General features: G+C 42.1%; 1 protein-coding gene across 1 annotated transcript in view; it reads right to left on the bottom strand.

Annotated features, from left to right (window-relative positions):
* PPT1 (palmitoyl-protein thioesterase 1) overlaps positions 1–16148 on the bottom strand; it is a 28003-nt gene extending 11855 nt beyond the window's left edge. Inside the window, exons 1-6 of the mRNA XM_060206147.1 lie at positions 16019–16148; positions 9903–10012; positions 8432–8559; positions 8040–8110; positions 2784–2886; positions 1227–1317 (exon numbers count right to left, since the gene is read on the bottom strand). Of these exons, the coding sequence (XP_060062130.1) occupies positions 1227–1317; positions 2784–2886; positions 8040–8110; positions 8432–8559; positions 9903–10012; positions 16019–16142 (627 nt within the window). The 5' untranslated portion in view covers positions 16143–16148. The remainder of the gene's footprint in view (positions 1–1226; positions 1318–2783; positions 2887–8039; positions 8111–8431; positions 8560–9902; positions 10013–16018) is intronic.
* Positions 16149–21004: the final 4856 nt, after the last annotated feature.

Here is a 21004-nt window from a genome sequence, read left to right as displayed (position 1 = left end):
CCGGGATCCTTACACCCATACTTGCACTTCACACCAAGTGCACTTAACCCACTACACTACTGCCCACCCCCCACCTCCCAGCCACCCCCTTCCCTCTCAATTTCTGGCTGTCTCTATCAAATAAGTAAAGATAATGAATAAAATTTCTTAATCTCCAGATAAGACCAATATAAATGGAGTTAAGGGAGGAAAAAAAGATACCATCCTGTTTACTAGAATCTTCCAAGCCAGGCTCCTGTGTGCAGCACTCTCAGTCCCTCTCTACAGTCTCTCTTCTAAGTAAATCTTTTTTTCTAAGAAAATTGGAGCCCAAAGGGTCCCACCAGGGTTCTTACAGTAGAATAGCAGCTGTGAAGTTCCACTTAAGACAGCTTGCAAGTGGGAGACATAGCTTAAAGATCATGCAAAGACTTTCCGGTCTGAAGCTCCAAAGTCCTAGGTTTAATCCCCCACACTAACATAAATCAGAGCTGAGTAGTACCTTGGTATAAAAATAAAATGAAGGGCATGAGAGATAGCATAATGGTTATGCAAAGGGACTCTTGTGCCTGAGGCTACAAAGTCCCAGGTTCAGTCCTCCACACCACCATAAGCCAGAGCTGAGCAGAGCTCTGTTAAGAAAATAATAAGTAAAAATAGGGTGTTGGGCAGTAGCTCAATGGGTTAAGCGCATATGGCGCAAAGCGCAAGGACCAGCATAAAGATCCCGGTTCGAGCCCCCAGCTCCCGACCTGCAGGGGAGTCGCTTCACAAGCATTGAAACAGGCCTGCAGGTGTCTATCTTTCTCTCTCCCTATCTTCTCCTCCTCTCTCCATTTCTCTCTGTCCTATCCAACAATGACAACAACAATAATAATAACTACAACAATAAAACAACAAGGGCAACAAAAGGGAATAAGTAAATAAATATTTTTTTAAATTTTTAAAAAAGAAAATAAGTAAACATAAATAAATCTAAATTTAAAAAAGAAAGAAAAAACAGCTAGCAACTTATTCAGTTCACCCTGCTTGAACACCAAGAGAAAGGACATAAAGAAAGTCAAATAAAACTCAGCCTCTCTCAAATAAACTGCATCTTGTACGCACTGCCTCCCCCACAATAGAACTTGTACTTCCTAAGATCTGCCCAGGATAACTTAAACAATCACTGTTGATCAGTTTATAATATACTGAATAAAGAAAACAAAATGGATGCACAGATGTGGTAGACTGGATTGGGTGCTCACCCTCTCCTGGTTAATATCTGCCAAGAAGATACTATGGTTGCGGTATGTATCCTCCTTTATAGGGTCATGCCAGTACTCTGCTTGCACCAGGCTGCAGGAAGAAAAAGAAATGAAGGTGACCAACATGCATGTCCGCCAAAATGCCTGGGATAGGGTGGGAGGTGGCTAGCACAATGGCTATGTAAAAAGACTCTCATGCCTGAGGCTCCAAAGTCCCAGGTTCAATCCCCTGGACCACCATACCACCATAAGCCACAGCTGAGTAGAGCTCTGGTAAAAAAAAAAACAAAAAAACTCCTGGGACTGGCTCCCGTGTATAAGTCACAAAGAGACTTCAAAAGAACAAGACTAGAACCTTCAAGCCCCAGGCCTTGACCTGTAAGGAAAATAAAACTCACCTACAAAAGAGATCATCAATGGGCAGGGGTAGATAGCACAATGGTTATGCAAACAGACGGTCATGCCTGAGGCTCCGAAGTACCAGGCTCAATCCCCCCCACCCCTTCACCACCATAAGCCATAGCTGAAAATAAAAAAATTAAATTAAATCAAAAGAGATCATCAACAAAATCCTGGAGGAAAAAAGATACAGCTCAGATAGTACCACCTGCATCTCTTCTTCACCCAACCATCTCTCTCAGCCATTGTGCCACTCCCCTTGCTAGCCTGGCAAGGGGTAGAGGTCTAACCATTTTTTGTTTGTTTGGGGTTTTTTTTATTGTTGTTATTATTATGACCTCCAGAGTTATCGCTTGGGCTCGATGCCTGCACTATGAATCCACTGCTCCTGCAGGCTATTTTTCCCATTTTGTTGACCTTGTTACCTTGTTGTCGTTATTGTTGCCACCGATGTTGTTGTTATTGGACAGGACAGAGAGTAATGGACAGAGGAGGGGAAGACAGAGAGGGAGAGAGAAAGACAGACACCTGAAGACCTGCTTCACCACTTGTAAGGCAACCCCCCTGCAGGTGAGGAGCTGGGGGATCAAACTGGTATCCTAATGCTGGTCCCTGTGCTTCAGGTCAAGTGCTCTTAACCCGCTGCACTACTGCCTGACCCCCTAGGTCTAACCTTTTAATCACAGTGCATTTTATCACATTGTTAAGCGACTGTACTAGTTTTTCAGGATTCTGGTTTAGGTATGTCATGCAATTTATTTTCTAGAGACAGAGTCAGAGAGAGAGAGAGAGGGCACAGCAGCAATTACCATGCAAAAGGACCTGAGTTCAAACCACCAGCCATCACATAGCAGCGCCCACATCTGGGAAGCTTCACAAGCAGTGGAGCTTGTGAAGTATCTCTCCCTTTCTCTCCATCTCTCTCTCTCTCTAACTAAAAGGAAAAAAAAATTAATGGTAGTGATAATCAAAGTGATAACCCTGGAGATAAATAATAAAAATAAATAAATAAATATGAGCAGATAGTAGAGAACTATCTCCAAAAAGGTATCTCATCTGAATGTCACCTGCTACTACTCCCAGAATCCCTGGTAGCATGAAAACCAGATCTTTCCATGCAGAGACAGTTCTGCATCCTTTTCAGCTAACCATACATACCGTTCTTGAATAGCTTTGTTGTAAGCCCCAGTATTCAGTGTTTTCCTGATCAGGTCACAGATATGAGAACTCTTTCCTGGGCATCGGGGCAACCCAAAAACACCTAGAAGATAAATATCCGTTCCTTTCAGTAATCATGTACTAAGTACTACTCAGTGTCAGGCACTACGCAAGTTAGTATCAAACCATAGCTAGATCCTGACCTCACTCATTTAACTCTCCTTTACAATTTTTATCTAATTTAATGTTTTTTTCTTTTTCTTTTCCAGAGCACTGCTCAGCTCTGGTTTATGGTGGTACAGGGACTTGAACCTGGGACTTCAGAGCCTCATGCATGAGAGTCTCTTTGCATAACCATTATGCTATCTACCCCTGTCCTTTGATAAAACATTGAGAGGGGGCCAGGTGGTGGCATACCTGGTTAAGTACACACAATACAGTGTGCAAGGATGTGGGTCGAAGCCCCTGGTCCTCATCTGCAGGGGAAAGGCTTCATGAGCAGTGAAGCAGGGCTGTAGGTATCTGTCTCTTTCCCTCTTTGTCTCCCCCTCTCCTCTCAAATTCCCTGTCTTTATCCAATACTAAGTAAATAAAATATACATTAAAAAAAGTGGGGGTTGTATTGTTAAATGGGAAACTGGGGAATGTTATGCATGTACAAACTATTGTATTTACTGGTGAATGTAAAACATTAATTCCCCAATAAAGAAATAAATTTAAAAAAAAAAAGAAATTGAGCGAGAAGGGGGAGATTGAAAGAGAGTGACACCTATAGTATTGCTTCTTTGCTAGTGAAGCCCACCCTCACCCCCAATAAGTAGGGACTAGGGCTTGAACCCCAGTGTTGTGCATTGTAATGTGTGTGCTCAACCAGGTGTGCCACCATTCTGTCTCTACTCATTTAACTCTCAAGAAAAGAATATATTGAGAGTTGATATAACCAACTTATTCCTGGAGCTCCCACTCTGTTCTGCCTAAGGACCTTTGCTCCTGCTTCTCCATGGAAGAAGTATTTCTGTTAATGCTTCAGTGGCTGCCTCATTCTCTTATTTCAGGTTTTAACTTTATCTGTGGGAGTCAGGTGGTAGCGCAGCGGGTTAAGTACACATGGCGCAAAGCTCAAGGACCGGCATAAGGATCCCGGTTCGAGCCCCTGGTTCCCCACCTACAGGGGAGTCGCTTCACAAGCAATGAAGCAGGTCTGTAGGTGTCTATCTTTCTCTCCCCCTCTGTCTTCCCCTCCTCTCTCTATTTCTCTCTGCCCTAACCAACAATGACATCAATAACAACAATAATAACTACAACAACAAAAAATGGCAACAAAATGGAATAAATAAATGTTTAAAAAAAAAAAAGGGCGGGGGAGACAGCATAATGGTTATGCAAAGATACTCTCATGCCTGAGGCTCCAAAGTTCCAGGTTCAATCCCCTGCACCACCATAAGCCAGAGCTGAGCAGTGCTCTGGTTAAAAAAAAAAAAAAAAAAAATTAAAAAAAAAAAAAGTCCTATGTGGGAAGCTGAGTGGTGGAGTATCTGGTGGAGCACACACGTTACAATGCACAAGGACACAGGTTTGATCCCCACCTGCGAGGGGAAAGCTTTGTGAGTGGTGAAGCAGTGTTGCAGGTGTCTGTGTCTCTCCCTCTCTACCACCCCCTTCCCTCTCAATTTTTGGCTGTCTCTATGCAATAAATAATAAAAAATAATAATATTAAGTGCACGTGGCACAAAGCGCAAGGACCGGCATAAGGATCCCGGTTCGAGCCCCCAGCTCCCTGACTGAAGGGGAATCGCTTCACAGGTGGTGAAGCAGGTCTACAGGTGTCTATCTTTCTCTCCCCCTCTCTGTCTTCCCCTCCTCTCTCCATTTCTGTCTGTCCTATCCAACAATGACATCAATAACAACAACAATAAAACAACAAGGGCAACAAAAGGCAATAAATCAATATATACATATATTAAAAAATCATGATAAAAAATTGTTTAAAGTCTTATCTGACTACTCTAACTCAAGTGATACCCAATACCACTTCCTTCCTTCTCCCCAGTCAAACTTTCACCCTCATCAAGAACACTGGGGGTGGGAGTGGGCACCATCAATTCCAAGTTTATATGACCAAGAAACTAATCCTTAATTGCACTCTGGAGTAGAATCATCGTTTGCCTCCTATTACAAATAGAAAACTCTGTAATAAAGAGTCTAAATATAATGTCCAATATTAATTTGTGAGACATTCAGAATATGAGCACAGGCAGTTTGACTCTGGAGCCCGCACCTGTAACCAATACAGGCACTCTCCATCTCAAAAGTGCTCTCTTATTTTACCACTATCTGCATTTATTTTGTTTGCTTACTCATTTCATGTCTTATTTCCCACACACCCACCCACCCACTCACCCTGCCCCTAGAATGGAAGTTATAAGAAGGTATGGAACTTGTCTATCTTGTTTATAGAATGTTTGCCAAATGAAATGAATGAATGAATGAATAAATAAATAAATGAATGAATGGGTAAGTTGTTTCTATCAGCTTCTTCATTTGAATAATACTAGTACTTTATTTTCAGACCCAGGTTCAAGGTCCTGGTCTATACCTATACATGGGATAAGCTTTAAGAATGCTGAAGCGGGGGGGGGGGGGGGGGGGGGGGGGGGGGGGGGGTTTGAGCGCATGTGGCGCAGAGCGCGGGACCGGCGTAAGGATCCCGGCCGGTGTAAAGATCCCGGTTCGAGCCCCCGGCTCCCCACCTGCAGGGGAGTCGCTTCACAGGCGGTGAAGCAGGTCTGCAGGTGTCTATCTTTCTCTCCCCCTCTCTGTCTTCCCCTCCTCTCTCCATTTCTCTGTCCTATCCAACAATGAAAAACATCAACAATGGCAATAATAATAACCACAACGAGTCTACAACAACAAGGGCAACAAAAAGGGGAAAAAAATGGCCTCCAGGAGCGGTGGATTCATGGTGCAGGCACCGAGCCCAGCAATAACCCTGGAGGGGAAAAAAAAAAAAAAAGAATGCTGAAGCAATGTTGCAGATGTCTCTCCTCCTTGTCCTCTACCTCCTCCCTCCCTCAATTTCTTCCTGCCTCTATCAAAAGAAAGAAAGAAAAGAAAAGAAAAGAAAAGAAAAGAAAAGAAAAGAAAAAAAGTGGGTTCCAGCGGCAGCACAATGGGTTAAGCCTACGTGGCACAAAGTGCAAGGACCCGCATAAGGATCCCCGTTTGAGCCCCCAGCTCCGCACCTGCAGGGCAGTTGAGTCACAGGCGGTGAAGCAGGTCTGGAGGTGTCTATCTTTCTCTTCCACTTTCTGTCTTCCCCTCCTCTCTCCATTTCTCCCTGTCCTATCCAACAACGAACGACATCAACAACAATAATAACCACAACAAGGCTACAACAAGGGCAACAAAAGGGGGAAAAACAAAAAAGGAAAGAAGGGGGGGTGGATGCCCAGAGTGGTGGATTAATTATGCAGGCACAGAGCTCCAGCAATAACCCTGATGGCAATAAAAATGAATTAAAAAAAAATAATAAGTATATTCCAGCGGGTCAGGGGATAGCTCACCCCGTAAAGCACACACTTCATCTTGTGCAAGGACTCAGATACAAGACCTCAGAACCACAAAGAAGCATCATTCCCAGGAGAAATTTCACAAGTAGTAGAGCAGTGCTGTGGTGTCTCTCTTCCTTCTCCCTCTCTGTCTCTACTGATAATAAAAGAGAGAGAGAGAATCCACCAGTAGCAACAGAATTGCACAGGCCCAGAAAGCCCCAATAGCAAAAACATAAAGTAGCTTCTGGCAGAGCATATGCATTGCATATGGGAAGTCCTGAGTTCAATCCCTAGAACCCCATGAAATAGTAGAATGGAAATCTGAAATCTTTTTCTTTTCTTCTTTTTAGCCACTGGAGCTTTTTTTGTATCTACAAGATCCCACTGCTCCCAGAGAATTCTTTCTTTCCCTCTTAATATCAGATAGAGAGCAACAGAGTTCAGGAAAGAGAGTGACAGAGAGAGGAGAGACACCACATCACCATCCAACACTCATAAAGCTTCCTCTGTGTGTGGCACTCCTATGTGATGCTTGGGCTCCGACTGTGGGTTTTTTTTATTATTATTTATTTATTATTGGATAGAGACAGAGAAATTGAGAGTGGAGAGGGAGCTAGAGAGGAAAAAAGAGAGACACCTGCAGCCCTGCTTCACCACTTGTGAAGCTTTCCCCCTGCAGGTGGGAACCAGGGGCTTGAACCTGAGTCCTTATGCACTGTAATGTGTGCACTTAACCAGGTGCGCCACCACCTGGCCCCCCAAGCATGGGTCCTTATGTATGGTAAACTGTGTGATCTATTGGATGAAAATCTCCCAGCTCTTCTCTCTCAATAATAATAATAATAAACAGAGAGAAAGAAAGGAAGAAAGAAAGAAAGAAAGGAAGAAGAACTTTCAAGCACTAACTGTGTCTTACCAGAGCACTGCTCAGCTCTGGCATAGGGTGGTTCAGGAATTGAACAGAGGACTTCGGAGCCTCAGGAATGAAAGTCTCTTTGCATAACCATTATGCTGTCTCCCTCACCCTTAAAGCACTAATTCTGCGGCCAGGTGGTGGTGGACCTGGTTAAGTGCAAAGACCTGGGTTCAAGTCCCTGGTCACCACCTGCAGGGGGAAAGCTTCACGGGTGGTGAAGCAGGGCTACAGGTGTCTCTGTTTCTCTTCCTCACTATCTTTCCCACCCCTCTCAATTGCTCTGTCTCTATCCAATAAATTAATTAATTAAATTAAATAAATATCACATCAAACTCCCAGGTCTCATATTGTATTATAGGGCCATTGTGATCAAAACTGCAAATATCAATCTACATGTCTGGGAGATGGTGCAGTGTATAAAGCATTGGACTCTCAAGCATGAGGTCCTGAGTTCAATCCCCAGCAGCACGTGTGGAGTGATTTCTGGTTCCTTCTCTCTCTCTATTTTCCCATGAATACATGAATTAATTCTTTTAAAAAATATGTTAACCTAAAAAAAATTTTTTTAAATAAATATATATATTAATCTCTGATTCACCAGTATTCCAGGCTGCTAATCCTAAGTCTCTTCCTATTTCTTCATCACTGTGGGCTAGCTTGCCATAAACTGAAAATAACAAGATTTCTCATGAATGCTTGAATTGTTATACAGATAGAGCGACTAGAAATTTTTTTTTTTAAATCTTTGTTCACGTGGCTTAAGACAGAATAAAATGAGGCCAGAGTTACCTTGATGTTGTCCCCCAACTGAGATCAGATTGACCATGGGAGGTGATGGGCATCTCTGAGCCACTGCCCTCCTGGGTAGAGAAAAAAAGATATATAGCTCTGTCAGATGGAAATGTATCATCCATAATCACTTCCCCAATTAGGCTACTTAATTCTCTGTGGTTTCCTAAAGCCACAGAGTTTCAGGATTTTTCCTATGACACAGTCAAGCAAAAATCTTTATTCTTCCATAGGAAATGAATTGTGTTCCATAAATTTTCTTACAGGGGGGCATTTTAGAATAGCAAACCTGCCAAAATAGGAGATATCAAAAGAAATCAGAAGATTGGATATGAATAAAAGAAAAAAAACAGTCCCATCTAAGTGGTATGATGTAACAGCAAGAAACTTACAGAAACTGACCACCCTGGGAGAATCCCATAGCATTGTAGCCTTGCTGAAATTCTGGATCCTTTGCAAGAATCTGGCACACTACTGATACTTGGGAATTGACATTCATGAAGAAGCTGTTCTCCACATCCTAAAAGACAAGTCACACTTTTGTTTTAACAAAAATGGAACTGCAGGGAATCATGCTCAGTGAAACAGGCCAGAAGAGAAGGAGGAATTCCAGATTATCTAAGTCATAAGCAGAATTTAAGAAACAAATCAGGTGAGGGACACTGTGTAATGGTTATGCAAAAAGGCTTTCATGCTGGGGCCAGATGGTAGTACACCTGGTTAAGTGCACCTGTTACCATGTACAAGGTCCTAGGTTCAAGCTCCTGGTCCCCACCTGCAGGGGGAAAGCTTCACAAGTGGTGAAGCAGAGCTGCAGGTGTCTGTCTCTTTCTCTATCTCCCCTCCTCTCTTAACTTCTCTCTGTCTTTATTAAATAAATAAATAAATAAATAAATACTCTCATGTATGAGGCTCCAAGGCCACAGGATCAATCACCATAAGCTAGAGCTGAGCAGTGCTCTTGAAGAAAATATTAAAAATGAAAAGAAATAAAGAAACCAATGGTAAATACAGGGCAAAGAATGAATAAGCTGTGGTCTGTTTCAGCAGATCCATGAACTCAAAAGCGAGAGAGAGGAAGAGTTAAGAGCCAAGTTGAGGGCCCAGTGTCCTTACTGTTGAATAAGGTAACAATCTGGTGGTGGGCAAGGGGTTCAGAAAGTTACTTTGGGGAGATGGAAAACTACATTCCTATAACAAAAATCTTATCAATCAACATTTCCTTAATAAAGTGATTTGATTGAAAATAATAATAATAGTAATAAAAGAGAAGCCACTGAGGAATGAAAGTATGGTATAGAAAAATCCCAGTCCCTGTTCGGTGCCATTATGCTGGGCTGGCTTCGCAGGCGGGAGAGAGAGACGACCAGGGACTCATCGCTGAGTGGTATGCAGTTCAGTCTTTATTGCGCTGTGGAACGCAGCGCAATCTAAGCTATCTCTAATCACAATCCTGTCCTTATATATCCTGAGGTGGAAGTGTCAGGTCCAAAGAGGATGTACATAGGATAGGGGGTGGGGAGAAGTAAAAAGCATGCAAAACAGTGGGGATTAAACCAATGCCCTGGAGGCAGGGTTGTGCTTAGTTAACAGTGGTTATGTAAATAGAATACAGTGTTAAGCAGGGGGGATTAAACCAATGAAACAGAAGGGGTCTTAGAAGCAGAATTTAGAAGCAGACCAACAGAAAAAATATATACTGGCATCTTCTCTGATTCTTTCAGGTTGGTGTCTTCACATAACTAACTTAAAAGCTAAAGTATGATTGTATGATTTGCTGCTAAAAAATATAAAGTAGCATTTTAATAGTACTGACTCTATGAAATCAGTCAGCAAACCTTCAGAAGAACAGAACAGCCTTACCTCCATCAGAGTCTTCCCAATCTCTAAGGATAAGATGTAGATTCCAGGTATTTTACTCTCAACCATCTTTTTAATAGCACCCATGCTTAAGGGGTTACAACAGCTATCTCCTAGACAGTGAAGGGAAGAAAGAAAACTCATGAATCAAAACAGTATTTATTTAAAAATAATTTTTGGTACTTCATTTTTAATTATATGTATTTATTATAATTGAGAGGGGAGGAGGAGGTAGAGAGGGAGAAAGACAAAGAAACACCTGCAGCTCTACTTCACCACTCATGAAGCTTTTCCCTTGTAGGTTCCCACCAGGGGCTTGAACCTGGGTCCTTGTGCACTGTAGTGTGTGCACTTAACCAGGTGTGCCACTGCCTAGTCCCCTATATTATCCTTTTTACATTCTTGGCAGAGCCCTCACCACAAAGAAGGAAGCTTCCGTTATGTGGTCTCCTTCACTCTCTGCCTCTTGACCTCTATATTTCTATCTTTTTTTTAAAAAAAAAAGGGGGGGTTGGGAGGTAGCACAGTGGGTTAAGCGCACATGGTGCAAAGCTCAAGGACCAGCATTAAGGATAGCTCCCGTCTCCCCACCAGCAGGGGAATCGCTTCACAGGCGGTGAAGCAGGTCTGCAAGTGTCTGTCTTTCTCTCCTCCTCTCTGTCTTCCCCATCTCTCTCCATTTCTCTCTGTCCTATCCAGCAACAACAATACCAATGACAACAACAATAATAACTACAACAATAAAAACAAGGGCAACAAAAGGGAATAAATAAATAAATATTTTAAAATTTAGAAAAAAAAAAGGGGGGGTGAACAGTGGTGCACCTGTAGAGCAAACACATTCCCATGTGCAAGGATCCAGGATCAAGCCCCCAGTCCTCACCTGCAGGGGAGAAGTTTCACAAGCAGTGAAGTGTGTGTCCCTTTCTCCTTTCAATTTCTCTGTTTCTGTCCAAAATAAATAAATATTTTTAAAAGAAAAAAATGTCTATTTGTTCCTCACCTGGGAGATATCAAAATGATTATGCAAAAAAAGAGGGTGGGGGTAGCTAGGATAATAGTTATGCAAAGAGTCTTTCATGCCTGAGATCCAAAGTCCCAGGTTCAGTCCCCCGAACCACCATAAGCCAGAGCTGAGCAGTGTTCTGGTAAAAACAAACAAAAAAAAAAAAAAAAAAAACTTTCATACCTAAGACTACCAAGTTTCAAGTTCAATCCCAGGCATCAACATAAACCAGAAGAAAATATATTTATAGGGGCCAGGCAGTGGCATAACTGATTAAGCACTCACATTACAGTATGCAAGAAACCAGGTTCAAGCCCCTGGTGCCCATCTGCAGGGGGAAAGCTTATGAGTGGTGAAGCAGGGCTGCAGGTGTCTCTCTGTCTCTCTCCCTCTCTACCTACCCCTCCTCTCTCAATTTCTCTCTGTCTCTATCCAATAATAAATAAAAATATTTTGGGCCCGAGCAGTAGCACACCGGGTTAAGCACACATAGTATGAAATATAAGGACCCAAGTTCAAGCACCCAGCTTCCCACCTGCAGGGGGGGGAAGGGGGTCCGCTTCACAAGGGGTGAAGCAGGTCTGCAAGTGTCTGTCTTTCTCTCTTCCTCTTTATCTTCCCCTCCCCTCCCAATTTCTCTTTGTTCTATCCCAAAACTTTAAAAAAAAAAAAAAAAAAAGCAATACAAAAGATCAACGACATTAAGAGATGGTTATTCACCAAAGAGATGTTCAGATGGCCAACAAACATATGAAAAAAAAAAATGCTCAAAGAGGCTGGGTGTGGTGCACCAAGTAGAGCTTACAAGTTACCATGTGAAAGGACCCAGGATCAAGGAAAAGTTTGCAAGCAGTAGAGCAATGTGGCAAATCTCTTTCTTTCTCTCCCCTCTTCCCACATTTCTCTGTCTCTGCTGGTGCTATAGTCTCCTTCCTTTCTCTCTCTATCCCTCTCTCTCTTTGCCTCTTTGACTTCTCTGAAGAAAGAAAGAAAGAAAGAAAGAAAGAAAGAAAGAAAGAAAGAAAGAAAGAAAGAAAACAGAGAAAGGAAGGAAGGAAGGGAGGAAGGGAGAAAGAAGTGAAACTGTTGGAAGGAGGTAGAAAGAAAGGAACCCCTTTTACACTGCTGATGGGAAAGTAAATTGGTCCAGTCTCTAAGGAGGAGTCAGAAGATTCCTCAAAAAGTTAAAAATGAACCTACCATATTATTTGGCACTTTATCTCCTTAGGCATCTATCCAAAGAACACAAAAATACTTATCCAAAGAGAGCTATGCACAGCTACATTAATGACAATGTTCGCTATTTGTACAGCCCAAATGTGGAAATAACCCAAGTCTCCAACTTTCTTTTTTTTTTTTTTTTGTAATTTTATTTATTTATCTTCCTTTTTGTTGCCCTTGTTGTCTTTTTATTGTTGTTGTAGTTGATGTCATCGTCCTTGGATAGGACAGAGAGAAATGGAGAGAGGAGGGGAAGACAGAGAGGAGGAGAGAAAGACAGACACCTGCAGATCTGCTTCACTGCTTAGCGCCACCTGCGCTTAACCCGCTGCGCTACCGCCCGGCTCCCAGTCTCCAACTTTCATGTCCAAGGCTTGAAGATCTCAGGTTAAATCCCTGGCACCATCATAAACCACAACTGAGCAATGCTCTGATAAAATAATAACTGAATTAAAGTAAAAACTGAAGTAGTATTTGTGTACTGATTATTATCAGAAAAAAATTTTCACTTCTTCAAAAACCTCATGAAATATAACTGAGATATCAAATCTACCACTGAAAAATAAGTAGGCCAGCTGGTAAAATAGCATAGGTGTTATGCAAAAGACTTCCATGCCTGAGGCACCAAAGTTCCTAGGTTCAATCTCTAGCATCACCATAAACCAGAGCTGAACTGAGTACTGCTCTGATAAAAAAGTAATAATAGTAACAGGTAAGTTGAGGTATATATTTCTTCCCTTATCATTTGGAACATCTGGAGTTAATTCAAATTTCTTGGAAATCTGACTTTGCTTTAGGACTTTTCATCAGCACAACTGAAGAACTTGGGACACAAAACTTAAGGTGACACTCATTCTCAGGATCTTCCAAGTACTGGCCCTGAACTTACACTAGCAAGGGCCTCCTTGCTTCACTCGAGTTTCAGCCCTGTTTCTTTTCCTGTTTTAAGGAAGCAGAACTAAAGGAGGAAGCAAACCTACACAGTACAAGAAGAAGGGGGAGGAGGAATAGAAGAAGACTGAGATCATTTTCAATTTTGAACTTTATCATCCTATTTCATTCTGGGAAGTAGTTTAAGAATTAGTTTTTACTTTTAGAATTAGTTTTAGAAGGTAAAGTTAAGGCCTAGACATCTATTTCTTTGATAAAGCATATACTTCTAACTATGCTCTGCAAAAGTACACTGTGTTCCTTTAACTCTATTGTAGAAACTCCAAGGTCTAACACTAAATCTTGAAAGATCTGCCTATATCTGCTATTTTAATTCCTCTGGATAGTGTTCTTTAACCCACTCCTATAATACTTTCATTCTCACCACTCCCCAAAAGCTGCTTTCATCTAGACCATTAATGATCTTCATATCGCTAAGTACTATAATCAGTTCTCAGTCCTTATCTTACTTCCCAGGTCTACAATATTCCATGCATCTAATTATACCCTTTATCCTAAAATATTTGCATCTGTCTTCCAGGACGTTGTACTCTAACTTCCTGGAAGGCTGTTCATCAAAGACTCCATTTCTAACTCCTCTTCATTTTCCCAACTTCCAAATGTTGAGAATACCTCTGGGGTCAATTCTAAAACTTCTTTCTTCTACTCAATATACTTACTCCCTAGATGACCATGCCTGATCTCTTGGCTTTAATTACCAGTCATACACTAAAATCTCCAAATTTAAATATTTAGTCTTTGCCCTAACCTTTGCACTCTCAAATACACTGAATCTCCTGTAGGTCTCACAACCATTTCAAATTTAGTAAGTCCAAAAGTAGACTTACATTTTCTCCCCAGCCCAAATTTGCTCAACTTACTTACTTGTTTCCCATTATAGTAAAATGAACTTTTTTTTTTCTGCCTCCATAGTTATCGCTGGGGTTTGGTGCCTGCACTACAAATACACTGGTCCTGGAGGCTATTTTTTTCCCTTTTGTTGTCCTTGTTGTTTATTGTTGTTGTTATTATTGTTGTTGGATGAGACAGAGAAATCGAGAGAAGAGAGGAAAACAGAGAGGGGGAGAGATAGACACCTGCAGACCTGCTTCACCGCTTGTGAAGCAACTCCCCTTCAGATGGGGAGCTGGGGGCTCAAACTGGGATCCTTACAGTCGTTCCTTGTGCTTTGTGACCCACTGCGCTACCACCCAACCCCTCATCTTTATAATTATCCAGACCAAAATCAATATCATCACCTTTGTCTCCTTTCTTTCTCTTCATAATCTAATCTGTAAACAATTCCTACTGGCTTATATGCCAAGCACTAACTATCTCTCAACCTCCACACTATTAGAATACTGCTTCAAGACACTCTTTCTCTTATTTAAATTATTGCAATGGCTTATTAACTGGTCTCCCTTCAAATGTAAAGGCTCCCCTACATGTTATTCTCAGTATTATCAACCAGAGTGGTCCTGCTGAAATAAAAATCAGGGGGACCAGGCAGTGAAACCCTAAGCTGAGCACACATACAGTGCACAAGAATCTGGACTGGAGCCCTAGCTCCCACAAACAAGGAGGAAGCTTCACAAGCAGTGAAGCAGATCTGCAGGTGTATCTCTCTCTCTTTCTCTCTCTTTTACACTCTCTTTTTTATTCAGGTCATATCATTCATCTGTTAACCTCCCCCCTTCCCAAAGGCTTCCCATCCATTCCAGCCAATTCTCTACTATACCCTTAATAGTATCTGCACCCCATACCAAACTGAAAGTCTTAATTTATTTTCCTTGCTATATTCAGTAGTCACATTGTTCTAAATGTTGTTCCATGAATATACAAGATATAGTTCTGCTTCAGGATTTTTGCATTCCTTGTCCCTTCTACCAGATATTCATATGCCACCTTTCCCCATCCATTTCACATCTTTACTCAGATGACTCTGGTGAACCCTTTCCTGACCTTGCTCTATAAAACTGTAAGTTTATAAAGCCATTAAACTGTGGGGCCGGGTGGTGGTGCACCTGGTTGAGTGCACATGTTACAATGCACAAGGACCTGGGTTCGAGCCCCCAGCCCCCACTTGCAGGGGGAGAGCTTCACAAGTGGTGAAGCAGTGCTGCAGGTGTCTCTCTGTCTCTCACCCTCTCTATCCCTCCCTTCCCTCTCGATTTCTGACTGTCTCTATCCAATCAATAAATTTAATTAAAAAATAATAAACAACCATTTAAAAAACTATAAAACTGTATGTCTTGATTATTCCCTTTATAGTCTTATTCCATTGTAAAGTTCCAAACGAGCAAAGAATTCAACCTGTTTCAGTATCTTTAACATCTAGCTATGGCTAGTAACCATGTTGTAAAAGTATAAATTATGTTTTAATTATCTTCACTGATTAGACAGCCAGAAATCGAGAAGAATGGAGAGGGAGAGAGGGTGAGAGACAGAAAGACACCTGCAGCCCTGCTACACCAATCCTGAAGCTTCCCCCCAGCAGGTGGGGACCAGGGCTTGAACCGGGGTCCTTGTGCACTGTAATGTGTGCGCTTAATCAGGTGCGCCACCGCCTGGCCCTGTAAAAGTATAAATTAAATGCAGGTGTCTAACACATTTCTGTTCACTGTGAGAATGAAAAACAAAAAAAGATGAAAGACTCGTTAAGGCAGCCACAGCCCAACTCCCCAGAGTAAGTCCAGGATGTTGCATCCCGACACCACTATGAGGATTTAAACAAAGACAGCACATTGTGAGCTCACTCTGTGAGCGCTCACCAACAGAGAGAGCCTTCCCCTTCTCCCTACCCAAGGGCGATTCTAAAACATGAGGCCAGTAGTCTGCTGCAGCACGACCAGGATCTTCACCCCTCACACTCGCGCTTTGCAGACCCAAACGCAGGCTGGGAGAAGGAAAGTGTCACCAACTCTTTTTGACCTTCTTGTCGCTGGCTCGCGCACTCACTCACCCATCCCATGCCATAACACCAACGGCAGAGGGGCCGGCGGGTCGCGATGGCCAAATACACGAGCACCGCAGAACCCAGGTAGGAGAACGATAGCCAAGAGCCAGGAACAGCTGGGCAACGCCATCTTGACTGGTCACGTGACGGCTCTCTAGTCTGTCCCTGCGCAGGCAGGCGGGGGCAGACCGGCTCCTCCACACCAAACTGCCCGCGGTCAAGTGCGCGTGGGTACAGCCGCACAGCTCTGGTACACTGCGTCCCACGAAAAATGCAAGAGGATGCCACTGTTTACTCAACGTTACTAGGACGCCACCGACAGTCTTCAATGTGTGTTTACCGTTGTTAATTGATTTAATCCACACGTAACATTTCCTCCCATTTTACAGGTCAGGCTCTGAGAATTTGGTAAAGATGTCAAACAGCAAGTTAAAAGGTCCAAAGTCAGTGCTCTTAGCCACACTACTCTATTGCCATTTGATTACAATTTTTTTTTTTGCCAAAAATATACTATATGTTTTTACGAAAGGGGAAAAAATGAATGATTCCGCTCTATTAGCAGAATGGGAGAGGATGGATAATTTTCAGCCAGAGTTCATCATAGCAGGGTGAGGTGTTAAAATAAAGAGATGTTTTAGTCGGCAAAGCTAAAATGTGGGAGAACTGGAAAGAGATAAGGTACAGAAGAAAAGTACAGTATGTTTTCTAGAAATGGCAGGGCTTCCAGACTGACAAGAGCATCTGCTAAGTGTTTTAAGAGTAATGGAAAAAGCCATTGTCATTTCCTGGTTTAATCTCAGAGTAGGGTTACTACAGGAGCTTCTCATCCATCGTTTCATTTACCTTTCCACATCTTCTATTTTATGTTCTTTTTTTTTCCACACATCTGTCACTGGACACTTGTTTCTAGATCTTGGCTACTGTAAGTAGTGTTGCATTGAAGACAGGTGCGCATATGCACTATTTTATGTTCTATTGCCAGATTATCTCTCTTTGTAAAAAGAATTTATTCATGAGAAAGATAGGAGAGAGAGAAAGAACCAGACATCACTTTGGTACATTTGCAGCCAGGAATTGAACTCAGGACCTCAAGGTTGAGAATCCAGTGCTTTATCCACGGCACCACCTCTGGGACCACCCAGATTATCTCAACACACTTTGATCATTTTAGTTCCCTGATCATTTCTCTCCTCCTCCTCCTTCTCCTTTTCTTCCTCCTCCTCCTTCTTCTCTCTCTCTCTCTCTCTCACTCTCTCTCTCTCTCTCTCTCTATATATATATATATATTATTTCCCACAGAGTTGAGGACTACTACGTATATAACTTCACTGCTCCTGGTAGAAACATTTTCAATCAGATAGAGATTCAGAAAAAGAGACAACGACTTCTGGTGGTATGGTACCTCCTATATGGAGTGAGGGCTTGGACTTGGGATACACTAACGGTAAGACACAGTCACCTTACCTACTGACTTTTTTTTTAATAATTATTTTTTAATATTTGTTTATTATTCCCTTTTGTTGCCCTTGTTTTATTATTGTTGTTATTGGTGTTGTTGTTGTTGCATAAGACAAAGAGAAATAAAGAGAGGAGGGGAGACAGAGGGGCAGAGAAAGACACCTGCAGACCTGCTTCATTTCCCCTGCAGGTGGGGAGCCGGGGGCTCAAACCGGAACCCTTATGCTGGTCCTTGAGTTTTGTGCCACCTGCGCTTAACCCACTGCACTACCGCCGGATTCCCTCTGCCTTTTTTTTTTTTTAAAGATTTTTGTTATTATTTATTTATTCCCTTTTGTTGCCCTTGTTGTTTTATTATTGTAGTTATTGTTGTCATTGTTGTTGGATAGGAGAGAGAGAAATGGAGAGAGGAGGGGAAGACAGAGAGGGGGAAAGACACACACCTACAGACCTGCTTCACCGCTTGTGAAGTGACTCCCCTGCAGGTGGGGAGCCAGGGGCTGGAACCCCGATCCTTATGCCGGTCCTCGCGCTTTGCGCCACGTGCGCTTAACCCGCTGTGCTACCGCCCGACTCCCTACCTTTTTTTTTTTTAACCTTTTATTTATTATTGGATAGAGACAGCCAGAAATTGAGAGGTGAAGAGGAGATAGAGAGAAAGAGATAGAGACAGCCAGAAACTGAAGAGAGAAGGAGATACAGAGGAAAAGAGAGACACCTACAGCCCAGCTTCAACACTCGCAAAGCTTTCCCTCTGCAGGTGGGGAATGGGGGCTCGAACTCCAGTCCTTGCACATTGTAACATGTGCGCTCAACCAAATTCGCTACCACCCTGCCCCCTAGTGACTTTTTTAAATTGTGTGTGTGTGTGTGTGTGTGTGTGTGTGTGTGTGTGTGTGTGTGTAGAGTGCTCATCTAGTGTAGTGGCTCTGCACATAGCCTCTGAGGCAAAAAGGCTTCAGGTTCAAACCCTATTCTTACCAGAACAACAACAAAAAAAGTTTACTGTTACCTTTATTTATTGGATAGAGACAGTCATAAATTGAGGGGGAAGGGGAAGCTAGAGGGGAAGAGAGACGGAGTGATACCTATAGCACTGTTTTACTACTTGTGAAGCTTTAACCCTGCAGGTGGGGACTGGGGGCTTGAACCCAGGTCCTTGTGCATTGTAACATGGGTGCTCAACCAGGCCCCCAGACCTTTATTTTTTTAAAAAAAAAAAATGTTTGTGTGGGGCCAGGTAATGGCACACCTGGTTGAGCATACATGTTACAATGCACAATGACCTAGGTTTGAGACCCTGTCCCCACCTGCAGGGGGAATGCTTTGCAAGTGGTGAAGCAGTGATGCAGGTGTCTCTCCGCTCTCTCCCTCTCTATCACCCTCTTCCCTCTCAATTTCTGGCTGTCTCTATCCAATAAAAAAATAAAGATAATAAAATTAAGAAAAAAATTGAAATAGTTTTAACAGAGAAATTAAGTAAATTGGAGTATATCCACTATACAATGAATATTATGAGATGGTTTTCATAAAGAATAAAATAGAAATATATAGTGACAACAAAAATATTCTCAATATATTGATTCTAAAGGAAAGTCTGACTGTGTCATCCAGGAGGTGATGCAATGGATAAAGATTGGACTCTCAAGCAGGAGGTCCCGAGTTCAATCCCTGGCAGCACATGTACCAGAATGATGTCTGGTTCTTTCTCTCCTCCTGTCTTCCTCATGAGTAAATAAAATAAAAGTCTGATTATACAACTGCTACAAGTCTTTTTATGCAATGCTGTTAGGGCTGGTGATGACACACCTGACAGAGCACACATGTTAACATGCATAAGACCCTGGATTTAGGTCAGGGGTAGATAGCATAATGGTTATGCAAAGAGATTCTCATCCTTGAGGCTCCAAAGTCCCAGATTCAGTTCCCCCATCCCATCATAAGCCAGAGCTGAGCAGTGCTCTGGTTAGAAAAAAAATTTAATTTTAATTTAAAAATTAAAAAAGAAGGAAAGAAATTGGATTTGAGTCCCCAGTCTCCACCTGCAGGGGGAAAGGTCACAGTGATGGAGCAGCACTTCAGGTGTCTCCTTCTCTATCTCTACCTTTCACCCTTTATCAAAAAAAAAAAAAAAAAAAAAAAAGACTTAGAGTGGTCCGGGAGGTGGCACAGCAGATAAAGCACTGGATTCTCAACCATGAGGTCCAAAATTTAATCCCCAGCAGCACATGTACCAGAGTGATGTTTGGTTCTTTCTCTCTCCTCCTGTCTTTCTCATTAATAAATAAATAAAATCTTAAAACAAAAAGGATTACAATCTAGAATCATAAAGCATGATACACTATGCAGTTTATTTTTTAAAAGTTTATTATGTATTGTATGTTTTTTTAACTTAAGACTTTTAAAGGTAAATTCCTTTGACAATGTTTTGAAGAAAATTCAGGCCTTTTCTGTGAGGCTGAGCCCAATTTTTACGTGTTTCTTGGATAGATGTATGTTTCCTGCCTTTAACAAAACATCTATGTTTGTGAAACTGATACTAAGAAACTTAGCCAAGTCACTCAGGATGTCTGTATCTTTCTTAGGACTTTTAACTATTAAACTGTAGGCTTTATTTTCTTAAAGCAAAAGTAAACAAACCTTCAACATTTCTCCCCTAATCATCAGGATATTGTTGAAGATTTCTTACCAGAATAAAACCCCAAAATTTTCTTGCCAAGTCAATCTCCCTTTACTCCCCCATTAACAGAACTGATCTTTAAAAAGCATTCCATGAAAATCCCTACTTTGGGCTGGCTGGTGGTGCACCTGAATAAGTGTACACCTTACCATGTGCAAGGACCCCGGCTTGATCCCTGTTCCCCATCTAGGGAGGGAAACTTCATGAGTAGTGAGTGGTGAAACAAGTACTAATTGTGTCTCTCCTCTTTCTCCCTCTCTTATTTCCCACTCCCCTCTCAATTTCTCTCTATCCTATCAAATAAAGGCGGTAGGACATCAAGCCCCAGCAATAACCCTGGTGGCAAAATAAATGAGAAAGGAAGGAAGGAAGGGAGGGAGGAAGGAAGGAAGGAAGGAAGGAAGGAAGGAAGGAAGGGAGGGAGGGAGAGAGGGAGGGAGCTTCATAAGCAGTAAAAAAAAAAGTGCTGCAGATGTCTCTCTTTTCTCTTTCTCTATCTCACCTTCTATTTCAATTTCTTTGTTTCTGTCCAATAAATAATAAATATAAATATTTTTAAAGAAAAGAAGAAAACCGTTGCTTTACCCAAATTGTTTTCTGGTGGAGCTATATACATATTTTAGTAAAGAATGAGAGAGGGGCTGGATGGTGGTGCACCTAATTAAGTGCATGTATTACTGTGCATAAGGACCCAGGTTCAAGCCACCATCCCCCACCTACAGGGGGAAAGTTTCATGAGTGGTGAAGCAGTGCTGCAGGTGTCTCTCTCTCCCTCCCTTTCTCTCTCCCCTCCTTCTCAACTTCTCTCTATTATGTCAATATAAGTTTAAATTTTAAAAAAGAATGAGAAAGAG

Source organism: Erinaceus europaeus, chromosome 13 (genome assembly GCF_950295315.1).
Source record: "Erinaceus europaeus chromosome 13, mEriEur2.1, whole genome shotgun sequence".
In the NCBI taxonomy this organism is placed as follows: Eukaryota; Metazoa; Chordata; class Mammalia; order Eulipotyphla; family Erinaceidae; genus Erinaceus; species Erinaceus europaeus.
The sequence above is the reverse complement of the archived record's forward strand: the minus strand, read 5'-3'. Positions and strand labels throughout refer to the sequence as shown.